This window comes from Aulonocara sp. 'chitande type north' Nkhata Bay, linkage group LG7, assembly GCF_057382095.1.
Source record: "Aulonocara sp. 'chitande type north' Nkhata Bay isolate Kocher_YH1m ecotype deep benthic linkage group LG7, A_spYH_male_GT1.1, whole genome shotgun sequence".
Classification (NCBI taxonomy): domain Eukaryota; kingdom Metazoa; phylum Chordata; class Actinopteri; order Cichliformes; family Cichlidae; genus Aulonocara; species Aulonocara sp. 'chitande type north' Nkhata Bay.
The window spans coordinates 7,623,663-7,645,090 of record NC_141350.1 but is presented as its reverse complement, the minus strand read 5'-3'; the positions used below and the strand labels follow the sequence as shown (position 1 = coordinate 7,645,090).

General features: G+C 38.9%; 1 protein-coding gene across 1 annotated transcript; it reads right to left on the bottom strand.

The window, feature by feature from the left end:
• Nucleotides 1-9,007: 9,007 nt before the first annotated feature.
• Nucleotides 9,008-20,480, bottom strand: rhcgb (Rh family C glycoprotein b). Its single transcript, XM_086298243.1, has 11 exons — nucleotides 19,571-20,480; nucleotides 16,715-16,904; nucleotides 15,922-16,072; nucleotides 15,405-15,552; nucleotides 15,107-15,273; nucleotides 14,775-14,912; nucleotides 11,738-11,874; nucleotides 11,466-11,590; nucleotides 11,300-11,373; nucleotides 10,721-10,788; nucleotides 9,008-10,168 (listed from the first exon to the last, which is right to left on the bottom strand). Exons 1-11 carry the CDS (start codon nucleotides 19,788-19,790, stop codon nucleotides 10,120-10,122), a joined length of 1,467 nt encoding a protein of 488 aa, XP_086154369.1. The 5' UTR covers nucleotides 19,791-20,480; the 3' UTR covers nucleotides 9,008-10,119.
• Between the last annotated feature and the right edge of the window lie 948 nt (nucleotides 20,481-21,428).

Below are 21,428 nucleotides of genomic sequence, written 5' to 3'. Positions count from 1 at the left end.
TTACACTGCCATGATTTTCATCATTAAAAATGTTTCATATTCTGCTGGGTTTACCCTACATGCCCTGCAAATGTGTGCTTTATGTTTCCTCCCTGCAAACAAACATTAGAGAGCTCAGAGAATAATTATGGCACATTCAGTATCCACATCATCCTTCTGCAGAGGTAACGTCTTGCTTTAATCTGTTGCTCGGTGTAAATATTGCTTTTTGATGAATGTCCTGTGAGGTGGCACAGCCGGTCAGGGACCTGTTGGTGAAGTCCCATGTCAGCAGGGGTCAGGGGTCACGATCTGGGCAGTCCCCCAGAGGACAATAAACAGGCCGGAGAGATGCTGAGGTCAAAAAAAGCTTTAGCCAGAACCAAAGGTCAAGGGCCGCTAATTAAGTGGCTATTTCCTGCTATTCCCAAGTGACCAGTGGAGTTGAGACAGAAAATGAAATGCATGAAGAAGTTAATAAATCATGTTAACACAAAAAAGGAATTTGAGCACTATACAATAAAAACAACAGCCTGTCCCCCTCATGTTAGAAGAGAAAATAAAATATAAAGATTAAAGATATAAATTCTATATTTTTTCAGCAGATTTCCATAAAAATAACAACATATTTAACCTTTATTTCATAGCAACATTCTCACATGCTGCTCCCTTAAGGGAGAGAAGCCGTGATGCAGGACTTCACTGCTCACGATGAGGAATCCAAACATTTTGGAGGGAAAGTTAGAGTTGGTAGGAGCTGTTTATGCCTTTCCAGCCTGTGAATGAGCCCTATGTGTATGATCCTTTAGCATAAGAAAGGAGATGGGGCCTGTGAACTTCTCTGACACTGACCTTTCTCCCAGGATGTGAATAGTATCACTCAAGGGGCTACCCGGCAGCCTTTCAGCCAGACCCGAGCCTCGCCCTTGCCTAAACTTCTAATCAGGCTGATTTAATGTATCCTAAAAGTCTTTCCTCGCCACCCACCCCACCGCTGCTTCAGAGGAGTCACTGTGCAGCCATTTACTGCAAGCACACACAGCCCTGTCTCTGGGCCCCTACACTCTGGGAAGTTAAAGGAGCTGGTTTGAAACAACAGAGGGCCCTTTCTCCTTCCAAAGTGTCTGAGTCGCTTTGTAATCAATTGGTTCCTCCTCCAAGGAGCTGATGCTTCAACCAAACTGATTTGGATTTCTCAGATAGTCGAGAATATGGAGGTACTATTTTATTTAAGCAAAACTTCTTCACACTTCAACAGTATACTTTATTTATTATATTTTTTTCTACCACATATTTAGCTACAATAAACTTGTAAATAACATTGAAAAACATCGAAATATTACTCATTACTGTACATCCGTGTCATTATATACAGCATAACATGAGCAGAGTAATAACATGTGCGTGGCATCAATGTCAAGTGGGCTGATTTATGCAGCACGTGATTTATACTTAACTACCAGTCGCCGTAAATGTGCTTTTAGTCGTTAAGATCAACTTATTTAGCTCTTGGTTGGCAGCCCATCTGAAGCATTGTGTATTGTTTTGTATGAAATGCGTGTGTCTAAATAATTTCTCACCAAAGTTAAGTGAGACTCTGAGGTTCAGTTAACACAATTAAAAAAATTTTTTAAATAAAATTTAAACGCAATGAAAAATAATCCTCTGAATCTGGATCATGCAGTAAGCCTGTGGGGTTGTATCAAATATCGACGCAATAAATGACGCTCAGCAGTGCAGAGGAGCGCACTGACCAGGCGCACTGCTCCCGGAAGTAAAAATGTTTTCAAGCCATAATATCAAAATAAACATACATAATACATCGCTCATAAATCCTTATGTAAAAAAACGAAGGCCTTCACTCAAATGGTTTGTGTTTGTTTGTATTTATTTATTTCCGTTAAACTTATTGTTACATTTATTGGGGGGTTTGCTGCATCAGGCTGCTGCAGGAATCTCTCAACAGTCCTGCTATTATTATGGTAATAGTTTAAAAAATTATTAGCTAATTATTAGCTGATTGTAATCTTTCATTTATAAACTGTACACCTAAAAACCTAAAAACAAAAACAAAAAACGAAATCTTAGGTTTATTTCTTATTTTTTCTTATTTTTAAGGATTTAATGTGCTCATATTGTATTTGAGCACATTAAATTGTTGTTGTTAGTTAGTAACTGACGTCAGGTTCGACTTGGCATTAGTGTTTGCAGCTGCAGTGCTGCTCTTGATTGGTGCGTAAGACCATCATGTCCCGCCTCCTGTTGCAGCTCATTCCCGTGCTGTAATACAGTTAATAGACGAACTGTGTAATGTAGTGTGGGTCCTCTGAGAGCCAGCCTCTACCTGCTCTGTAATCTATCAGTCTTTTGTTACACTCTGCGTGCTGCGTAAATGCTCGTCAGGTGGGAGTTGAAGTGGAAGGCAATAACATGAATTTAAAACAAAAGAGTTGGAGCTAAATGCAATATTATGATCATTATTATTATGTATTTTAAAGGCTTCCTGTGCTTAGATCGCTTGGATGGTTAATTGCTAAAACTCTAGTGCAAAAATAATTTCACCCCCACCCCCATTTTCACATTACAACAACACAATAACTCTCTTCTCATACAGGCCTCTGTGTATTTTCCTCTACAAATAATCCACAATAAATAATTAAGCTTTTAAAATCTTTGGCAACATTTTTAAAAATAAAATTGATTTCAGAGTAACGAATATTTGGTTCTTTTATCGAAAATGAAATAAAACCAAAGCCTCGCAAGAATGTAGAAATCAATACTAAGACAAAGTTATTTAACAAATTGATTTCCAAATGTGATGTAGACTAATTTTTGTTATGAATTATTATTTTTTTTACCCTATCGCTGAGTTGTTTGAGCCCCTGCTGCCTCTGATTCAGTCACCGTGTTTTATAATTATCCAAAGGACGTTCGTCTTTACTTCACAGTTGCATGATTTTAAACAGATTCAGGCAAAATTTATGTAGAAGCTTTGGTCTTAAAAACAGAAATAAAAGGAAGGGGCATCAGTTATTAAGATGGCTGCTGTCTGCCCTCCCTGAGTGTATGAGTGACGAAGTTTTCTATATGTGTGTGGGTGAAAGAGAGATACATTCTTTATGTTCCTTTTGCCTTTTTGCTTATTTTGCATGTGTACATTTCACTGTCCATGTCTACTGTGTCCCTGCGACCAGTAATCAATGAGAGATAAACCTTCTGCTGCCACTGCTGGCTTTGTTCCCTCTTGTGGGGCTGATTAAGTGCTCTTAATCTTCAGCATGTCTGCTGAAGAAATCAGGTGATTTACGCATTTAGGCTGCAGAGAGACAATGAAGATCAGAATATGTGTGTTGATTTATAACAGAAATTAATTCCAAAAGCTTCAAGAGTCTGAAGGAAGAAAAGAGTGGGTGGTGTGTGTGTGTGTGTGTGTGGGGGGGGGGGGGGGGGGGGGGGGGGGGGGGAATGATGAACCCATATTGAGTCAGTGCGCATGCTCACAGTGAGGCGTGGAAAGGCTCATTAGAGGTGCACGCAGTGTGGGTTGGCATCTTTCAAAAAGCCACGTGAGGCTTCAGCCATTCCCCGCTCTTCGTGGCATGCTGGCAGCTTGGTTGTGATTGGCTGAGGACTGTGTGAGTCAGCAGTCGAAGGTGAAAGGTAAGCTGTACCACGGCTGCTTGCAAATGCTACTCACGGCAGATGCGTCGATGTGGATTTTTGAATCAGTGTGTAAATGTTGACAAAAAATCTGTTTGAACTTCAAATTGATGCTTTAATTGAGTCAATTTTTTTCTGTGGGGCGCACAGAACGAAGCATTTTGTTTTTTATGGACTTCATATGTTGCCACAATAATTCTCCCTCATGTCTCAGGATCCATCTCTGAAGGAATTCAGGGCCACATTCCAACAGGCGGGGTTTAGGGTGATTTGCCATTCAGCATTTATGCACGCACAGGGGACTCGAACCGTGTCTGATGTGTGGCTGCTGTGTTAGCCTTTGACCCCAGACTGTCTGGAGGGCCACAGTCACAGAGAGTCAAGGTCAAGGAGAAGAGGGGGGTGGGCGTGGACAGCATCTGATGGGTGGAAAGGGCCCCTGTCTGGGAGTGCAGGACCCAGACAGTCCCAGACGTCTATCTAAGCACACTCAGTGTAGTGAGAGAACCCCTTTAGATCCCCACATCCATGCCCTGTTTGTTCCACTCACCTCTGTGAGACCTCTGATGCCTAGACACCAGCAGGGTGATGTTTCACCCACTGGAGGAGTGTTTGGGAGGGACACAGATCTTTATATTGCTAATCCTTGAGAATCAGATAGACACACACTAACATCTTTAAGTCTCATTTTTTTGCTTAAACTAGAAAAAGCTTGATGTGCAGTGTTTCTTGCATTACTCTTCTCCCTTTTCACTGTGTCATTCGAAAGTGTTTTTCTTCTGTTGCATTTTCATAACATTGTACATTGTACCAGTGTTTTGCGTTTTTTTATTTTTATCAATGCATCTGATTTTTGTAATTTTTTAATTTAAAAAGCCACGACTTAAAGTTTCTTACCAAGAAAGATCCACCAAATATATTTTTTAATGTTAAAAGCACAAAAATGTAAAATTATGCCATTTCACAAAAGAGACAATGATACAAATTTGGGTAGCAGAAATTTGTTTCTAATAACATCTTGATCTGAGAACACACAGGTCCCTGTACTTAACCGTACTCAGCAGTAAAAAGATCCTTATGCACACATTCATGCATATTATAAAATCTCAGATAACAGCAATCAATTTTTTTTGCATCATTGCAATTAACGTCTGTGTTTTTATGCAATGACACACTCCAGCCATATGTTCAGTGATCTACCTAAAATTGCATCTATTCTTGATCCTTCCTTTAAAAAATTAGAAATTCTGTGAACATGCAAATATTGATTGTGGTTTCAGGTTTGCAACAGCTGTTTAACTGTACAGTGATCAGCTTTCACAGCTGTATTGTGAAGCTATAAAACAGAGCAATTAATTACATTTCATTTTCTAAAAGAAAGTGTACTTGAAGTCAGAAACATCTATTAAGCAGGCAGATTTTGGACATGGGTTGGGGCTTCCAGCAACACTTACAAAACTTTTTTTTATTTGTTGTACTTCTTTTACTTCAACAACATGCCACATGCATTTTACAGGCTTTATTGGATTATTATAGGGTGAATGAACATGCAGGCGCAGAAGCAGCTCCCTCTTCAGGTATGCAACGGTGACACTTTTATAGCTTCTCATGTGTTCTCCCTGCCAGTGTAATCATAGACACACACTTCTGCAGACACACAACCATGCATTCACGGTCACAGCTATAAGGCCCCTTCCAGACCTCCCGGGTGATCTGCAGTGGAGCGTGTAGCCACCTGTCAATCACCAGATCTCAGCCGCCTTAAGAGAGACATTTCGTCTGGGACAACGGCAGCCTGTCCCTCCCCATACATTCAGCCTCCCCTGGCAACCCTCGCCGGATGACTGAGAGGCTTTGTCCCCTCACAACGGGAGTCCACCATTGAACCCAGGAGCCCATAGCAACCAGAATTAGAGGGTGCCAGAAAGAGGTCTTTGCTGTGAGACAGGGGTGAAAGCTCTGTTCTTGTCCCCACGTCTGGGATTCATATCACGGGCCTGAATGGTGTCCCCTCCTCCTTTTAAATGCTGGTGTAACGGAGCGTATGAAGGGGCTAGCGGTGAGCGGATAGGATCATGGTTAATCTGCTGTTCCTCTCCACTGTGGTCCGATAGGGACACTTAAGCAGCCTCTGTGGCGTGGGGAGGCCTGGAGAAACCTACAGTGGACAAAACTGGGAGGTTCAAGAGCAGGCTGCAAACACTAATGGGCATAGGTCCAAAGACAATTATTTAGCATAATTTAAATAAACAACATTATAAGAAAACTCAATAACAAGTACATTTAAAGTCCAGTGTTCTTGCCTGTGTAAAAAAAAAAAAGTTTTTAAAAAGTATTATCAGGAAAATGTTTCCTCCCCAAGCTGGTGAAAAAGTAGGAACTGGTCATATTTCCAAAACAAGATACCCTGTAATACATACATTGTTATAAAACAACAATAGTTTGTTTGTACTGATACATTTGTATGTAACTAATATTTTGCTTGTGAAGTACTTCATATCGCCCTGCCAAATACAATTGTGGCCAAATCTGGCCAAAATCTGTTCTCATAAGGGCCACATTTACCCTTGAGTAAAGACGTGAACTTGATGAGAGCCTGGCAGCATCACTTCAGTCACAGGTCCACCTTACCTGGGCTTGCACAACATGTGCCACTAATATAACCAAGTGATAATATCCAAAATCAGGAAGTGACTGAACTTTTTTTTTTTTTTTTTGCAAGAAAAAATTACAAACTCATTCTGGAACATGCCACTCTCTCTCAAATGTAATGGAATAAAAAAATAGCTGAAAATGCCTCAAAGGAAAACATTGGACAGGAGTGATGGTGGGAAATATAGGACTCAATTAGTCACAGGATTAGACATCACAAAGACAGTCCAGATCCTAATGGTCAGGAAAGTTTTGAAATGCCTGCTGTGAGATCACCTTTAGGGGACACTGAAACTGCAAACAGAATGTGAGCAGATTAGGCACAGAGAGAAAAGACTAAGGGCTTGAATAGTTTATGAACAGTTTTATGGACTCGTGGTTGCTTTCAAAAGGGCTTTTACAGCTCTCTCTATAAGAGAGTGAACATAGATTCCTGAATACTACTCTAACCACTGTAGGTGCTTGTAACTGTAAAGGGAATTCATTGCGGTTTTACTGCAGTGTGGATGGCGTGTATCTATATCTATAAAACAATCCCATGAACACACAGAAATAAAAAAAAATACCATATTGTGCTGTTTAGTTTGAGGAGTGGCAAAAACAAATACAATCCCAATTTCAAAAAAGATGTTATGCTGTGTAAATAGTAAATGAAAACTAAATGCAATTATTTGCAAACCTCATATAACCATATTTTATTCATATTCATTAATATGGCCCGAGCTTCAGAAAAAAAAACCCTGTTTCCACAAATTGTAAAACAATTTCTGAATAATTTTCCTCAGCGTAAAATTGTGGAGACTTTTAACATCTCATCATCTACTGTGCATAATATCAAAAGACTCAGAGAATCTGGGGAAATCTCTGTCCGCAAGGGGTCAAGGCCAAAAATCGGTATTAGATGCCTGTGAATTTCGGGCCCTCCGGCAGCATTGCATTAAAAACATACACGATTCTGTCATGGAAATCACTGTGTGGAGTCAGTCAGCAACATTTCCAGAAAGTTTTGTACGTGAACACAGCTCATTGTGCCATCCACAGATGCAAATTAAAGCCCCATCATGCAAAGAAGCCATACAGCATCTATTACAACAGCATAGCTTTGTAACAGAAGGTGCTGAACTAGCCTGCCTGCAGTTCAGACCTTTCACCAACTGAAAACATTTGGAATGTTTCATCAAGAAATGAAAAATACAACAAAAAGGGTTTAGGGTTGCAGAACTAAAAGCTAAATGTTCACAATCAGGTGCACCAACACGACCTCCCACGTTGTGTTGTAGTAATGTAGTGTTCTGTACATTTTAGGAGATTACAAACTAATCTCAACCAACAAACAACATTGCTGGCATGCAGAGAAAACATGCTTTGCCTGGTATGTTCTTTATCATTAATGAGCATCTCCACAGCCCCCTATATGGGAGTACGTTTTGTGCAGCTCTCATTCTAAGCTCCTTCTGTTCCCACCCTCTCCTTCCTTCGACCTGTCAATCAGAGATCATGATTGAGCCTGGATGGCAGGCAGTGGGTCATCAGCAATGAAAGTGAGGCCTCATTCTCTGTCCATGCCTCCCTCTTTCATGCCCCCCACAGGTTTTCCCCAACTCACCTTCTCACTTTGCTCTCAGGAATGAACGTGTGGCCAGCGTCCATCCGAAGGACCTTCTTTAAATGCTGAATTTGGGAAGCCCCTAAGGTCCGGCTGCCTTAACCTCAGAGGGGACGGCATGGCATCATTTAAAAGTAAGCCTGATTTAGTTTTAACAGGCCTCTGCATTTGCCCTTTAAGTGGCTGATGAATAAACATGAGGAGAGTTGGGGCGGGAACTGCATGGGGGTAGCATGAAAAGAGCTGAGGTTTGTGTGTGGGTGTGTGCACATATGTGCGTGTATGTATTATAGGGGGGTATCGGGGGCAATGGGGGAGCCTTTCTTCCCAGCAGGGCTGCATCTCGTTTAATTGGAGCACTTGTGGCACCATTACCTCCTTTACTCAAACACGTTACTGATGACAAAAGAAAACAGCGCTAAGCCTGCTTTTGTCAGCAAAGAGACTGGATGAGGAGATGGATTCCTTGCTGCTACTCATGTGTGGGAATCATCCACACTCCCGCCATGAGCTGGTGCTGCTGCTGCTGCTGCTGCTTCCGCCTTCAACCAGTGAAATGCCACAGACGTGTGGGCAGAAGACAGAGCATGTGTGAATCCAGCCTTCATCAGAAAATGAAGGATAGACGATGCACAAATCAATGCTATATTTAGCAATTATAGACAGACTAGGCATCATCTAACATTTATTGCATGAACAACCCACACTTGTGCATTTTTTTTACCCATCCATGTGGAAAAAATAATATCAATATGGAATATGTATGACTTCACAGAAATTCTCCTAATGAATTCAAAATAATTAACTCCAGCATGTGTGTTCAACCCTGTCAGGGATATTGCCCTTTTGTGACATGAGGTCAAGATCTTATGGCTGATCTCTAGTTTGTTTTGGTCACCAGAGTGTCCCGGGAGAGCAATAAGAGTGCGACCTTTACCCTGAGTTGCATCGCCACTAAAGAGGAGCCGTTGAAGGAGGTACAGTCCCTCTCACATTTAAATTTGTATTTCAAGTGCACCGCTTCAAACAAAAATTTACGTGAAAGTGGCTACATTTATTTAATTGCTAAATATATCCAAACTTAATTATTCACATACAGACAAAGCAGGCATAGGACATTGTACACTTTCTTAATAACTTTTAATTTCCAAAATTACATTACGATCAATACAATCAGTGTAGAACGTTTAAGAATACAAATATCAACTTCTGACAAAACCAATTTTCAGATCAGTAATATCAATAAACATATCTGGTAACACATTCCTTCTATAGCCTATTTTACCATTAGCAAATTGTGACTAGCTGGAATCATCCAACAATCAAAAAGGTGTTGACTAATGTCTTTGTTGCTAACTCTAAAAGTACTCATAAGAAGAGGCCGCTGCACGAAGGGAAAAAGAACAGCATATTAACTTTATAAAATTCCTCATGTGTGATTGCATATTTACATTTCCATCATTCTTTGTAATGCTTGATAAGAGGGTGGTGATAACACGTTACCAAATGTATTCATTTATTTACTTTAATGTCACAGGATAACTTAGGTCTAAATCAATCAGTATCAAGATTAATACCCGTCTCATTGTAAAAATTCTCCATGAAGATACACACCAAAAGAAAAAAAAAACCCTACTCAAATGCATCTAATGGAAATATCATTTTCAGATGTAACTAATGAGACAATGAAGGAAGCTGACAGAAAGGTTTGTCTAAAAGTTGTGTACTCTTAGATTTTACCTGCAGTTCATTACATCACACAGACCAAAATCATTTAGATTTGGATCAGGAGAAATGTTGAATAGGAGATTCTACAAATGCATCGCAACGTGGTTCAAAGCATAAGACAAAACTTTTCTCTTGAGTAGTTTAGGTCAGCTTTAGAGGTATTATTGCAAGCGACACGAGAATTTACATAAGTCAATTTACCGGTCTCTTTACTTTGAAATGAGGCAAATCAAGGTAATTCCCCCCACTGAATGTTTGACCTACTGTCAGCTGATTTAAATGGAATAATGTGTTCAGCTAGCAGAAGATACATTACTCCTCCAGTAGTTTTTAACTCAAACAAAAAACGAGATTTTGAAATACAATTCAGTCATAACATACTGACAAACATATCACTGTATGAAAAACAGCTGGTGCTGACAAGTGGTCATTAATTGCACGAAATGAACATTTTTGTCCAGTGGGAGAATGATAGGAAACAAGGCAGATGTCCATTAAGATCGAGCCCTGGACTCCGACTCCATGGTGAAATTTGACTCGGCGCTAGAAAACCAAATTTCACAAATTACAAGATCTGGCCTGAAGACATTCATGTGGTCATTACATATTAACTCTACTAAGCAGATTCCAAAAAATAATTACTAGTTGCATTTTTGTTTCTACTATAAACATGACTGTTGTTGCATAACTTCAAGGTCACATTGAAGAGTTAACCATGTGAAGCAGTTCTGTGGAAAACCCCGTTTCAACAGAGAGCACAGGTTAACTTAGCAGCATAGAGCACAGCATCTGCGTTAGCATCTTATGATTAAACCCACACCTAGGGGTGGTAGGAGACGTCTATGTCTCTGAGGTGTCGTGTTATCCGCCACCTCACCTCCTGATTACACTGTATTCAACACCCTGAAAATATATCCCTCACACAATGGCAGGAGTTACATCAAGATGTGTGAATAATCCCAAAACTGTGCTGTGCTGCCATCGAGAGGAGACTGAATGCAGTACAGTCTTGAACAACAAAAGGCAATGACTGCATCATTAGTTTGGTATGAAAACAGCACAAATCCTCGACAGATAAAAGTAGGAGACACTTACATATCTTTGTTTTGCACGTGGTTGTTGTACTGCAGGATTGTTGGGATGCTCTCCTCCTCCTCTGGGACCTGTTGATATTAGAAGGCAAACATTGTGATCTCAGGAAGATAACAAGCATATGAACAACTATCGTCAGAATATCTGATTTCACGGTTTCTTATTAAATTTGGGGAAAAGTTAAAGAGTAAATTGGATTTTTGTACCAGAAGAAGAGTGAATGACGGCAGACTATTTGCAAATGTTAACGCTGGGTTGGAGAAACAGCCTCATAATGAGCAAAACACAACAACAAATGTTTCTACAAGTAGCATTAAACCAAGACTGTAATTTAAAATCTCTTTGTCAATTTATATACACATTGGAGCAAACGTGTGCTTCAAAAATAGGTATGACCATTTAATAAAATTCATCAGGATTTGTTTAATATCTTAAAGATGCCACTCAGGGATACCAATAAAGCTTTTTTCTTTTTGTGCATCCTAAAACTTTCTGTGTGCTGAAATAGCGACTGAATTCTGATTTTACATTGCAAATCCTTACATCCTCATAAATGTAAGGATGTTAAGATTTATCTCTCACCTCCCAGTAGGTCTCATCATCAAAGCAGTTGTCATCTGCAGGATCTCCCCAGATAGGTAGCCTTAAGATAGCGCCTAATAGGAAGAGAAAAACTAAGTCATTATCATCACTGTCTGAAAAGCAGTTTTTAACAAGTGTATATATTCTGTCAAACTGATTTCCTTACCAACAATGATGCCTCCACCTATGCCGAAGCACAACGCCACACAGAGGCCCGCTGCCTGGTGACCGCCCTGCGTTGTGGGTACCATGTCTTTGAATTTATCCTTAAAGTCAAAGGTGTTGACCAGCCTTTTTTTAAAAAAGGGGAGGGGAGCTCAATGAAAAGAATACAGGTATTGCAACTGTTTTTTCCTCTTTAAGCCATTTATTTAAAACGGGAAACACAGCCATAATGTCTGGCTGAATGTTTCCTTTTTGTAGGCAAGGAAAACTCACCCTTCATGGCCATAAACTTCAATAGATGCAGATGCAGCTGTAATGGCTCCCACAATGCCACCTACAACTCCTGGCATAGCGTGGAGGTTGTGGATTCCACACGTGTCCTGGATCTTCAGGTGCTTCTCCATGAATGGCTGAAAGATTTGTCTGATTTTACTACACAAGCATAGTTATAGTAATATCACTTTCTCACTTTAGTAGAGTAAGAGCACTCCTGTCACCAGTTTGCATGCTTGTGGGATGTTATCACAGGGAGACACTAAACAGTTTAGTTTAGTTTAGTTTATTTATTTATATAGCACTTTTAATTACAACAGTGGTGTTGACCAAAGTGCTGTACAAACATATAAATTACATAATAAAATAACACGCAATAAAATAGCAAAATCAGTCAACATCAATGCCAAATAGCTAATAACAAATAAATAAGTAAATAACTCTCGTGCAGTATTAAAAGCAGGTAAGTAGAAATGTGTTTTTAAGATTTAAAAAGATTGAGGGTAGGAGCCTGTCTAATGTGAAGAGGCAAATCATTCGACAATTTAGACACCACGACTGCAAACGCACGATCACCTCTAAGAACCAGTCTCGACCTTGGTGTGGCCAAGAGCAAAAGATCACCCGATCTAAGAGCTCTAAGGGGCATATAAGACTGCAGTAGGTCTGACAGATACCGTGGGGCCTGTCCATTCAGTGCTTTATAACCAATAAGATATTATAATTGATTCTAAAACGTACAGGGAGCCAGTGAAGCGTGGTAAGCACAGGGGAGATATGTTCATTCCTCTTCGTCTGTGTCAAAAGACGAGCAGCGGCATTCTGGACCAGCTGGAGCCTTGCAAGACAGGCCGACTAATGCCTACATATAAAGAATTACAACAGTCCAGTTGGGATAGGATGAAAGCAGGAATTGCCCGTTCTAGGTTTTTAAAAGACAAAAAAGATCTCACCTTGGATAAAAGCCTCAGTTTAAAGAAAGACCGCTGTACAACTAAACTAATCTGTTTCGCAAAAGTGAACTTATTGTCAAATATAACCCCAAAATTTTTAGCATGCAATTTGATAAAAAGTTCTAAACTGTGCAAATTAAAATGTGAGGTTCTAGAATCGCAACTTTACAACCAAAAATGATCACGAGACACTGAAATAAAGGTTCTAGTGAAGCAGAACTGTTTCCCTTCAGCTGAAGATTGATCTGAGTGTCGTCAGCATATGAGTGAAAACTAACATTATAGTTCCTGAAAATAAGATCCCGAGGCAACATATATAGAGAGATATAGATACTGAGAGTCCTCCTGCTTAAATGGTAAATGGTAAATGGCCTGTATTTATATAGCGCTTTACTAGTCCCTAAGGACCCCAAAGCGCTTTACATATCCAGTCATCCACCCATTCACACACACATTCACACACTTCTAGAGGGATGTAAATGTTTAGGTAGGGGCCCTGTTGTAAAGTTGAAGACATTCAGATGTCCTGCTCTTAGGGAGGTGACGGCTAAGCAGAAAACAAGATCATAATTCTCTCTGTGAGTGAGGAGATATAGCCCCCCCGTGAGATGGGCCAACATGTGAGAGTTGTGGATGTTCTTTGTTTTTGGGAAGGTATAAAAGAGTTCAGGGCGGCGTCTTCTGTATCTTGTGTCGAGTTTGACTTCCCCTGTCTTGCTTTGACTGTTTTCAGCTGTTTCTTTCTACCAAGGTATTTAAGCCCCCTGATTAACCTTTCACATGTGTGACACCCAAGCCCCCAAGTATTAAAATAGTTTTTACAGCTAGACATGTAAAGGCAGTGTTGTTGTTTTTTTGGGGGGGGTTTTTTTGTTTTGTTTTTTGTTTTGTTTTTGTTTCTATATTAGCAGAATGTTTGTGTTAAGCCATACACCAATAGCCAGTGCAAGAGAGTATGTTTTAGATATGCTGTCTGCAGAACTGATACCCCTGGCAGTCCACGAGTATACATTTGTCATCACTGACTTGTGGGACTTTGAGTGAGGCACAGACTTACTAGAGCAAAACTAAAAGCCTTAAAATGGAGATCCTGGTAAATTTCCTTACGTGGATGGTCGAGCATGCATCATGACTTAAAATGGAGATCAGTTCAGAGTGAGTTTGATATTGATGAAGTTCATTGTTGCTCTACCACCGATCTACACTGACTTGCTCACTATTGTTCAGGTTACCTGTCGAAAAATCTCACATAAAATGACTATTTGTCTGTAAAAAGATAAAAAGAACTTTTGAACTTTTAAAATCATATCAGTAATTTTAAAAGTTCAGAAGTTCTTTTTAAAATTACAGTTCAAAATACAGTAATGGAATGTGGAATCTGTTTTCTGTTATTTTTGTGCATTTAGCAAAAGCTACATTACTAAAGCACCACAACTTCCTTAGTTTTATTGCTCATATGTAGAATAATTTGCAAAACGTGTCACTTTCTCAAATTCATGCTTTAAATACAAGGGGCATTGGGTGCTGTTTATATATAGAAATACTGATGTCTCTGTACATTGGGGTACATCTGGGGTCACAAAGTGTCAGATCTTTGATAATTAATTAATTTTTGTTATAATTAATTGCAAACAACTATTTTGAGCCAGCATCCTAGGCTTTGCTTTAGTGATGAAAGGGTTGTTGAACAACATTATATTGATCAGAAATTCATGCAAGGGTCAAAAGTGTGAAATACAACCCCGGTCTACCCTCCTTATTTGTTGCACACATGGGAAATTTTGGGGTCATGGCAGAAAGAGCAAAACTTAAGAAAAACAAAATATAATAGGATAAGATAAAATAGAATAACATACTATACAAAATAGAATAAAATGCTTTGTTATAGTAGGAATAAATGCACTTGTCAGGGATAAAGTTACAATTGTGTGTGTGTGTGTGTGTGTGTGTGTGTGTGTGTGTGTGTGTGTGTGTGTGTGTGTGTGTGTGTGTGTGTGTGTGTGTGTGTGGTCATCAGCAGAGACCATGGTGTAAAGTCTGACAGCAGTTGGAAGGAAAGCATTAAAAGAAAAAAAATATCATACCGTGAGAAAGATATATCCAAGTGTGGAGATGATGCCACAGCAGAAACCTACAATAAGACAGCCATAGGGCATCAGCATGAACTCAGCTGCTGTTCCAGCTGCAACGCCTCCAGCAAGTGTGGAGTTCTGGATGTGAACCTGAGAAACAGGTGCAGAAAAATGTGTATCCTGGGTAAATAATCATCTGAAGGGTGCACTTGTTGAAAAATTTGTTTGCAGGATTGTTAAACTCTTTATAGATTTCTTGTTTTGGTTTGTATTCATCTCTTATTGTCATAATCATGTCCATGTGCATAATAGGTTATATCTAATAAGTGTTTGTAACTTGTTACCATGTCTAGTTTCCCATGCTTCTGGAAGAGGCTCGAGATGGCCACAGTAGTGAGAACAGTTGAGGCCAAACAAAGGTAAGTGTTGATGGCGGCTCTGTGCTGGCCATCCCCGTGATCACAGATAGCTGAGTTGAAGCTGGGCCAGAACATCCACAGGAACAGGGTGCCTGTGCCATAGTGATATAAGTCACGAGGAACAGGGAGTTTTGTGAGATTAAATAGATAAAAAAAACTCTTATAAATCAAAAGCAATACTAAACATGACCATGTGCAGTTGTGGGTAGTAAACAGAGCTTACCAATCATTGCAAAGACATCTGAGTGGTAGACAGAGCCCTGCAGACGACTGCTCTGGTGCAAGTTAGGACGATAGAGCATCCATGACACGGAAAGACCATAATAGCCTCCAAATGTGTGAATCACCATGGAGCCTCCAGCATCTCTGGCCTTCAGGAATAAAAGAATAGCATTAGGCCAAAACTATATTTCCTACTCTGCAGTCTGCTATGAGAAGCAGATTCTGAGCAGGTGTGGTCGTGGACTTGAGATGCGTGTGTGTGTGTGTGTGTGTGTGTGTGTGTGTGTGTGTGTGTGTGTGTGTGTGTGTGTGTGTGTGTGTGTGTGTGTGTGTGTGTTTTAGTTCAATAAAATGACAGTGAAAAAGTCACCTAAACATCATGTCGGGGTCTGGATCGTTCACAGACATGAACTAAATGAGCTCCTGTTTTTACAACTGGAAATTATATGTATTGTCTGATTAGATAGCATTTTTATTATATATTTTTAGTGAAGTATAATCTGATTGTTAAAACTTACGTGTATAACACTTAGGATGATAAATTCCTCGACAGCAAACAGTGTAATCCCAAACAAAGTCAGAACCATTAGCTGGACTGGACTGACTTTTCCCAGCAATGCTCCATAGGCAATTAAGCAGCCAGCCACGCAGAAATCAGCATTGATCAGGCTGAAGAAGGCAAAACAGCCAAAATGTAAAGGACAAGCAAGGAAATAAAAGAGCATTACTTCTCTGCACTGGCCTTGTGCAAGATCATCATATTTATTTGGCTAAGAGTGCACTTATTCGGAAATGAATGAACTAACAATGCTGCATTTTGTACACTTAACATAGATTCACATGGGTGGCAAATGAAAAGAAAACACATCTTAATGTGTTTCAGTAGAAACTATGCTGCCAGGCAGGGTCACGGTTTTGAATTACCCCATGTGGATCACTTTCTCTATCTCTATTTTACACACAAACACAGCTATCATATCTTTGGCAGCACTTCAGAAGTAGCATAATTTCCCATTACCCCCAATTTCAGTCTAACTTCCAACCACAAACACAAACTCTTGGGTGGCTGAAAAACATCTTTGTGGCAATTTTTCAGACTGGTTTCTCCACCTACACTTTTTTCTTCTGGATACAGGTGGAAACATATTCCCATAGGAGAGACCGTATTTGAATCAAAGACAAGACCTCATAGCATGAATCACATTATTTCATAACATGACCTGTTATATAATATCTGTAAGTCATTCATTTAAGATTTTTTGTGTGTGAAGTGATTCCTTTAAATCATGAGCAATAAAACTGAACTATTACTTTTCAATTCCAATTCTGATCTTCCCATCAGCGTCCAGCGAGTGGAACCAGCCCTGCATCAGCAGTGCCCACTGTAGACCAAAGGCAGCGATGAGGAAGTTGAAACCTACTCCTCCGAAGCTGTATCGCTTAAGAAATGTCATGAGGAAACCAAATCCAACAAATATCATCACATGGACATCTTGGAAACCTAACAGAAAAATGTGATTAGAAGAGCAGTACAGAATAGAAGTAGAAAAAAGGAAAGGAATGGTAGTAGGGACAGCTTGGTGGCATAGTGGTTATAACGTTTTTACTTTCAAACTCATGTTGTGGATAGTCACTTACAGTCTGCCAACACACAACTAGAGTAAACAAAGTAAGTGTCTGAAGGGTTGATGCAAAAATTGTGGAAAGAGCGGAAAATCTAAAAGAGGGCTCATGTAGACAAAACTAGAAAAAAAAAGAATAAAAAAGAAAACCTGGCTTTAAACAATTTAGGGATGATTTGCACAGCAAATTAGCATTTTTAATATAAAAGTGAAATATATAAATCAAAGGTTTATTTATTTTAATAATTAATCATTGTGTAAAATGTGCTTGATATTTCTACATGTATCCAAATGCAGTAAATTTCATTTGACCAGATTCCATTAAATGTAACATTTACATTGTGCTTATGTAACAAAATTACATGGAAACTTTACATGTAATCCATTTACTTCAAGTCAGCCTTCCATGCACCATGACTATATTTTATGTCTTAGTAAGCATGTGTTATGGATCTATTCATTTTCTTCGGCTCGTTCATTCAGTTGGGATAGAATGGTAAATGGACTGATTCTTATATAGTGCTTTTCTATTCTCCCGGAGTACTCAAAGCGCTCTATACAACATGCCTCATTCACCCCCACTCATACAAGCACTTCTAAACTCAAGTGCAACTAATTCACACTCTGATGAATGCATCAGAGGGTAATTTGGAGTTAGTATTTTGCCCAAGGATATTTGTATGCTGAGGAACCTTCCGATCAGTAGCTGATCTGCTCTACAACCTGAGCCACCCCACTCCCTGTCACAGCTGTGACAGAGACACACACACTGTGAAACACAGGGAGACAGAAAACCATTCACATTCGCACATAAGGATAATTTAGAATCACCGTTAAACTAACACGCATGTCTTTGAACTGTGGGAAGCCAAAATACCAAGAGGGAACGCATGCAGACACAGGAAGCATATGCAAACTGGGGGCATGCAGGCTGGTGGATTCAAACCCACAACCTTCTTGCAATGGGGTGATTCTGCCCCAAGTATGTACTATTTAAAGTACACGTTCTCTCAGAATAACTGAGCTTTAAATGTGACTATATAAAATCGTATGCAAAGATATTTTTGATTTCAAAAATGCTAATCACACCCATCGTTGTCCTTTTTTCTTTCTTAATCTGATACTAATTAACCTGTGATCTTTTATAGGTTACATTGTGTACTCTTGAATTTAGAGGAAAAACTGTCACCTTCAGAGCTCTGTCTACCATGCAGTTTACTTTTACAATATGTCATCAGGAGTCATGAGGGCTTATTAAATAACAGGGGGTAAAATGTGAAGATGACTCGAGGACTCTGTGTGTATTTACTGTTGCAGATTAGATGATGACATGTTTTGATGATGCAGAGTTACATCTAGTTACTTATGCAGGTGCTAACCCTTAGGGTTTGCAGGAAATGTCTTTAAAAGTAACACGGGCAGACCAGGAAAACGATGACAGTGATGATTTGGCAGTTTCCATGAATCTGGAGGGTCTGTAGTGCAAGTATGGACAACACCTGCTCAAAATCATTGTAATTATTTAAAGTAGATCTAGCATCACGTTTTTGGGGGTTTTTTTTAAATTAGGTTATTTATATATCTATCTAACTAAAGTTAGTTATATTTAATAAATTGTCAGGAATTGCATAACTCCATTAAATTAAGCCAAAAAAAATCTGTCAGGTCTTAGAAGTTCAGATCAATCAAGATTAAAAGTATAAAAATCTAGAGATTATATTTACAGCTACACACTTGAAGAAGTGTTCTTTAATCATGAGACAGGCAGTACCTGACATGACTAGCAAATAGGATACATAGATACCAGCATGCACAGCAGCATTATTTACAACATAACACTGCAACTGTCTCACACGTTGTGAGGCGCAATAGGTGCCACTGCACTGTGAAACAATAAGCTGCAAATGTTTTAGCACAAGTTCTTTTTTTCTGTCTTCGAACTAACATAGCCAGCAAAGCCTGAGATGTTGCAAACTGCCTGCAGTTAAACTGATCAATTTAAAACCGGGTATTTTCAGTCTCCAATTTTAACGTGTATCAGGAAAAGAACTTCTCATCTGACATCCAACACCACATCTCAGATGGCTTAGCCTTATCGACAGCCTGACATTGACACTGTGGGCTGTGTTGTAGAGTTTCCACAACCATACATCCAATATATCCCCCCATGTTACATGATCTTTAAAATCTCATAATCTAAACAAAACATATTATCAAAATTAGACACACTTTATTGCTTAGTATGGACATTAAGCTTCTTCTTTTTCTTTTTTTTTTTTTAACAGGACGAGGCCTTAGAGGAGTCAAATCCTTGGGGAAAATTCACCTAGGAGTCAGATCTTTGTCAGCAATGTGAAGGTAATTTGTAAGGTTAGCATAATATGAGGTCTGAAACTGGTAAGTCAACCAGAAGCTTTTTACTGGACTGGAAAAAACTATTTGCTAGCAGAGATAAAATTATAGAACAAATATCTAATTGTACATAGAAATGGATACATTACAGAATTTACTGGTGAAGAAAGATAGAAATAAAGAAATTACTTACTTGGATATCTGAAGTAGAAGTCATTCTCAATGTCTGTTAAATTTGAATGTTTTCTGTGCTCTACCCAGTGCGCATCTGACTCGTGATCATAACGCATAAAAACCCCAAACAAGATGATCATGGCAGTCTGCCACACAATGCAAACGGCTGGAAGACTCAGATGAACATTGGTGTTCTTTTCACGATCACACATTTCCCTAAAGCTCTGACAAGCTCCCATTGCTTTTGATTACTTAAAATAGATTTTCTAAAAAATAAAAATAATAATAAAAAACAACAACATATATGTATATATTTTTTTTAGTTTTTTTTTTTTTTTTTATCTCAATGCCTTATTATCTGAATTCTGAATTATTCTGCTGAGCTGCTCTCTGCAAAAGTGACAGACGCTTTAAAGGTCTGAGCATTTTTCAAGATGGGACTCTGAGGACACACCCACAGACTCTCCCTACAAATTGCAAGTCACATGCGACTCTTTTCAGTGATATCTAGATTTTGAATTTTGATTTTAGCATATTTTCAGTTTTTACTAAAATTTTGATCAAACCAAATCAAACTTTATTCACATCCTAAATAATCTGCAAAAACGTTGTTCCTTAAATTTCGTTGGTTAGGCTTTATGTTTGCTTAGCATGTAATATAACAGCGAGATTAACTTATTCCTTAGGACAAAAAGCCAATTTTTGGAAAACAAATGAAGCTTTTCAATAATAATAGAGGCTTGTACAGAACTTGCAGTTAATGTTTTCTTATTTCTAGATGGCTACAGGGGACATTCTTCTCTCCTTGCTCAGGGCTGTTTCGATGAACTGTAAATAATGTCTAAGATACATGACAGGTTTGATTGAAACAGCCATCATTGGGTTTAAGGTTGAAACAAATGTCCAGTTTTTTGTGCATTTTTCTGGTTCATACAAGCAAATTATAGAGAACAATTTCACTTTCACTTTCACATTAAAACATTTTATTGCACTTAGTGCTCAGAAACAATGAAAGCGGAGTAAAATAAAGAATCAATAAATTGGAACAAATAATTTGGATTAAATATCCAAAACTTCAGGTCTTTTCAAAATAAAATTAAAATGCCTTTATTTTTTTCAGCAAGGTTATGAGCACTATATCCTTTTTAATTGTCTTCCACATATGGAATTCCTATAGTGTTGCTATAACCTAACAATAGCTTAATATTGGAATGCATGTTATTTAAAGCTTGTAGTTCTGTCTCTGATCGAGACCAAATCAAACAAATATCTTTAATTAATCCCCCAGCAAATAATCTGTGTGAAAAACATGTTTTCCTGATTAAACACGAAGTTCCCATTTATCCAGGTATAGACCAGCAAAAGAAGGACTATAGTAACTCCCGTTAATCTGTTTAAATACTTTGCCCTGTCTGCTAAATAAATATAATAAATATTAAAACTGTCAAACCATTTTGAACCATTATAGGAGAAAAAGAGCAAGTTGGCAGCCAAGCATACAGATTAATGTGCTACTGAGTGATCCCCAGTGAGGAGCCTCATTACAACAGGTGAGCAGACAGCTCCTCTCGCTACTGCTGCTACCTTGGTGATGTCGTTCTAGCAAATGATTTGCTCTTCAGAGATTATGTCTAGCATTGATGTTTATCTGAGAACCACTGTCAGGCTTTCTGAAGTGAGTTTTTGAAACTCATAATGCCCGATGTAGTGTTGTTATTTGACAATAGCTGTGAACTAACTTTGGGCTTGTTGTGCAGTTTTATTTATGGTGGAGCCAGGATAACTGTCAGGTGACAGTTATTTAGGTAATGTTACCAATAACATTAAATAACATAGGAACGCGTTGGGTGACTGAAAGCGTAACATGCTGACGATTT

What these genes read in the sequence shown, in the direction of transcription:
- rhcgb (XM_086298243.1), bottom strand. Translation starts at nt 19,790, where the DNA reads ATGGGAGCTTGTCAGAGCTTTAGGGAAATGTGTGATCGTGAAAAGAAC. An exon ending in CTTCTACTTCAGATATCCAA is followed by an intron (nt 16,905 to 19,570) that starts GTAAGTAATTTC and finishes TTTTTCTGTTAG; the next exon opens with GTTTCCAAGATGTCCATGTG. An exon ending in AGGTGGAGGCATCATTGTTG is followed by an intron (nt 11,374 to 11,465) that starts GTAAGGAAATCA and finishes TCTTCCTATTAG; the next exon opens with GCGCTATCTTAAGGCTACCT.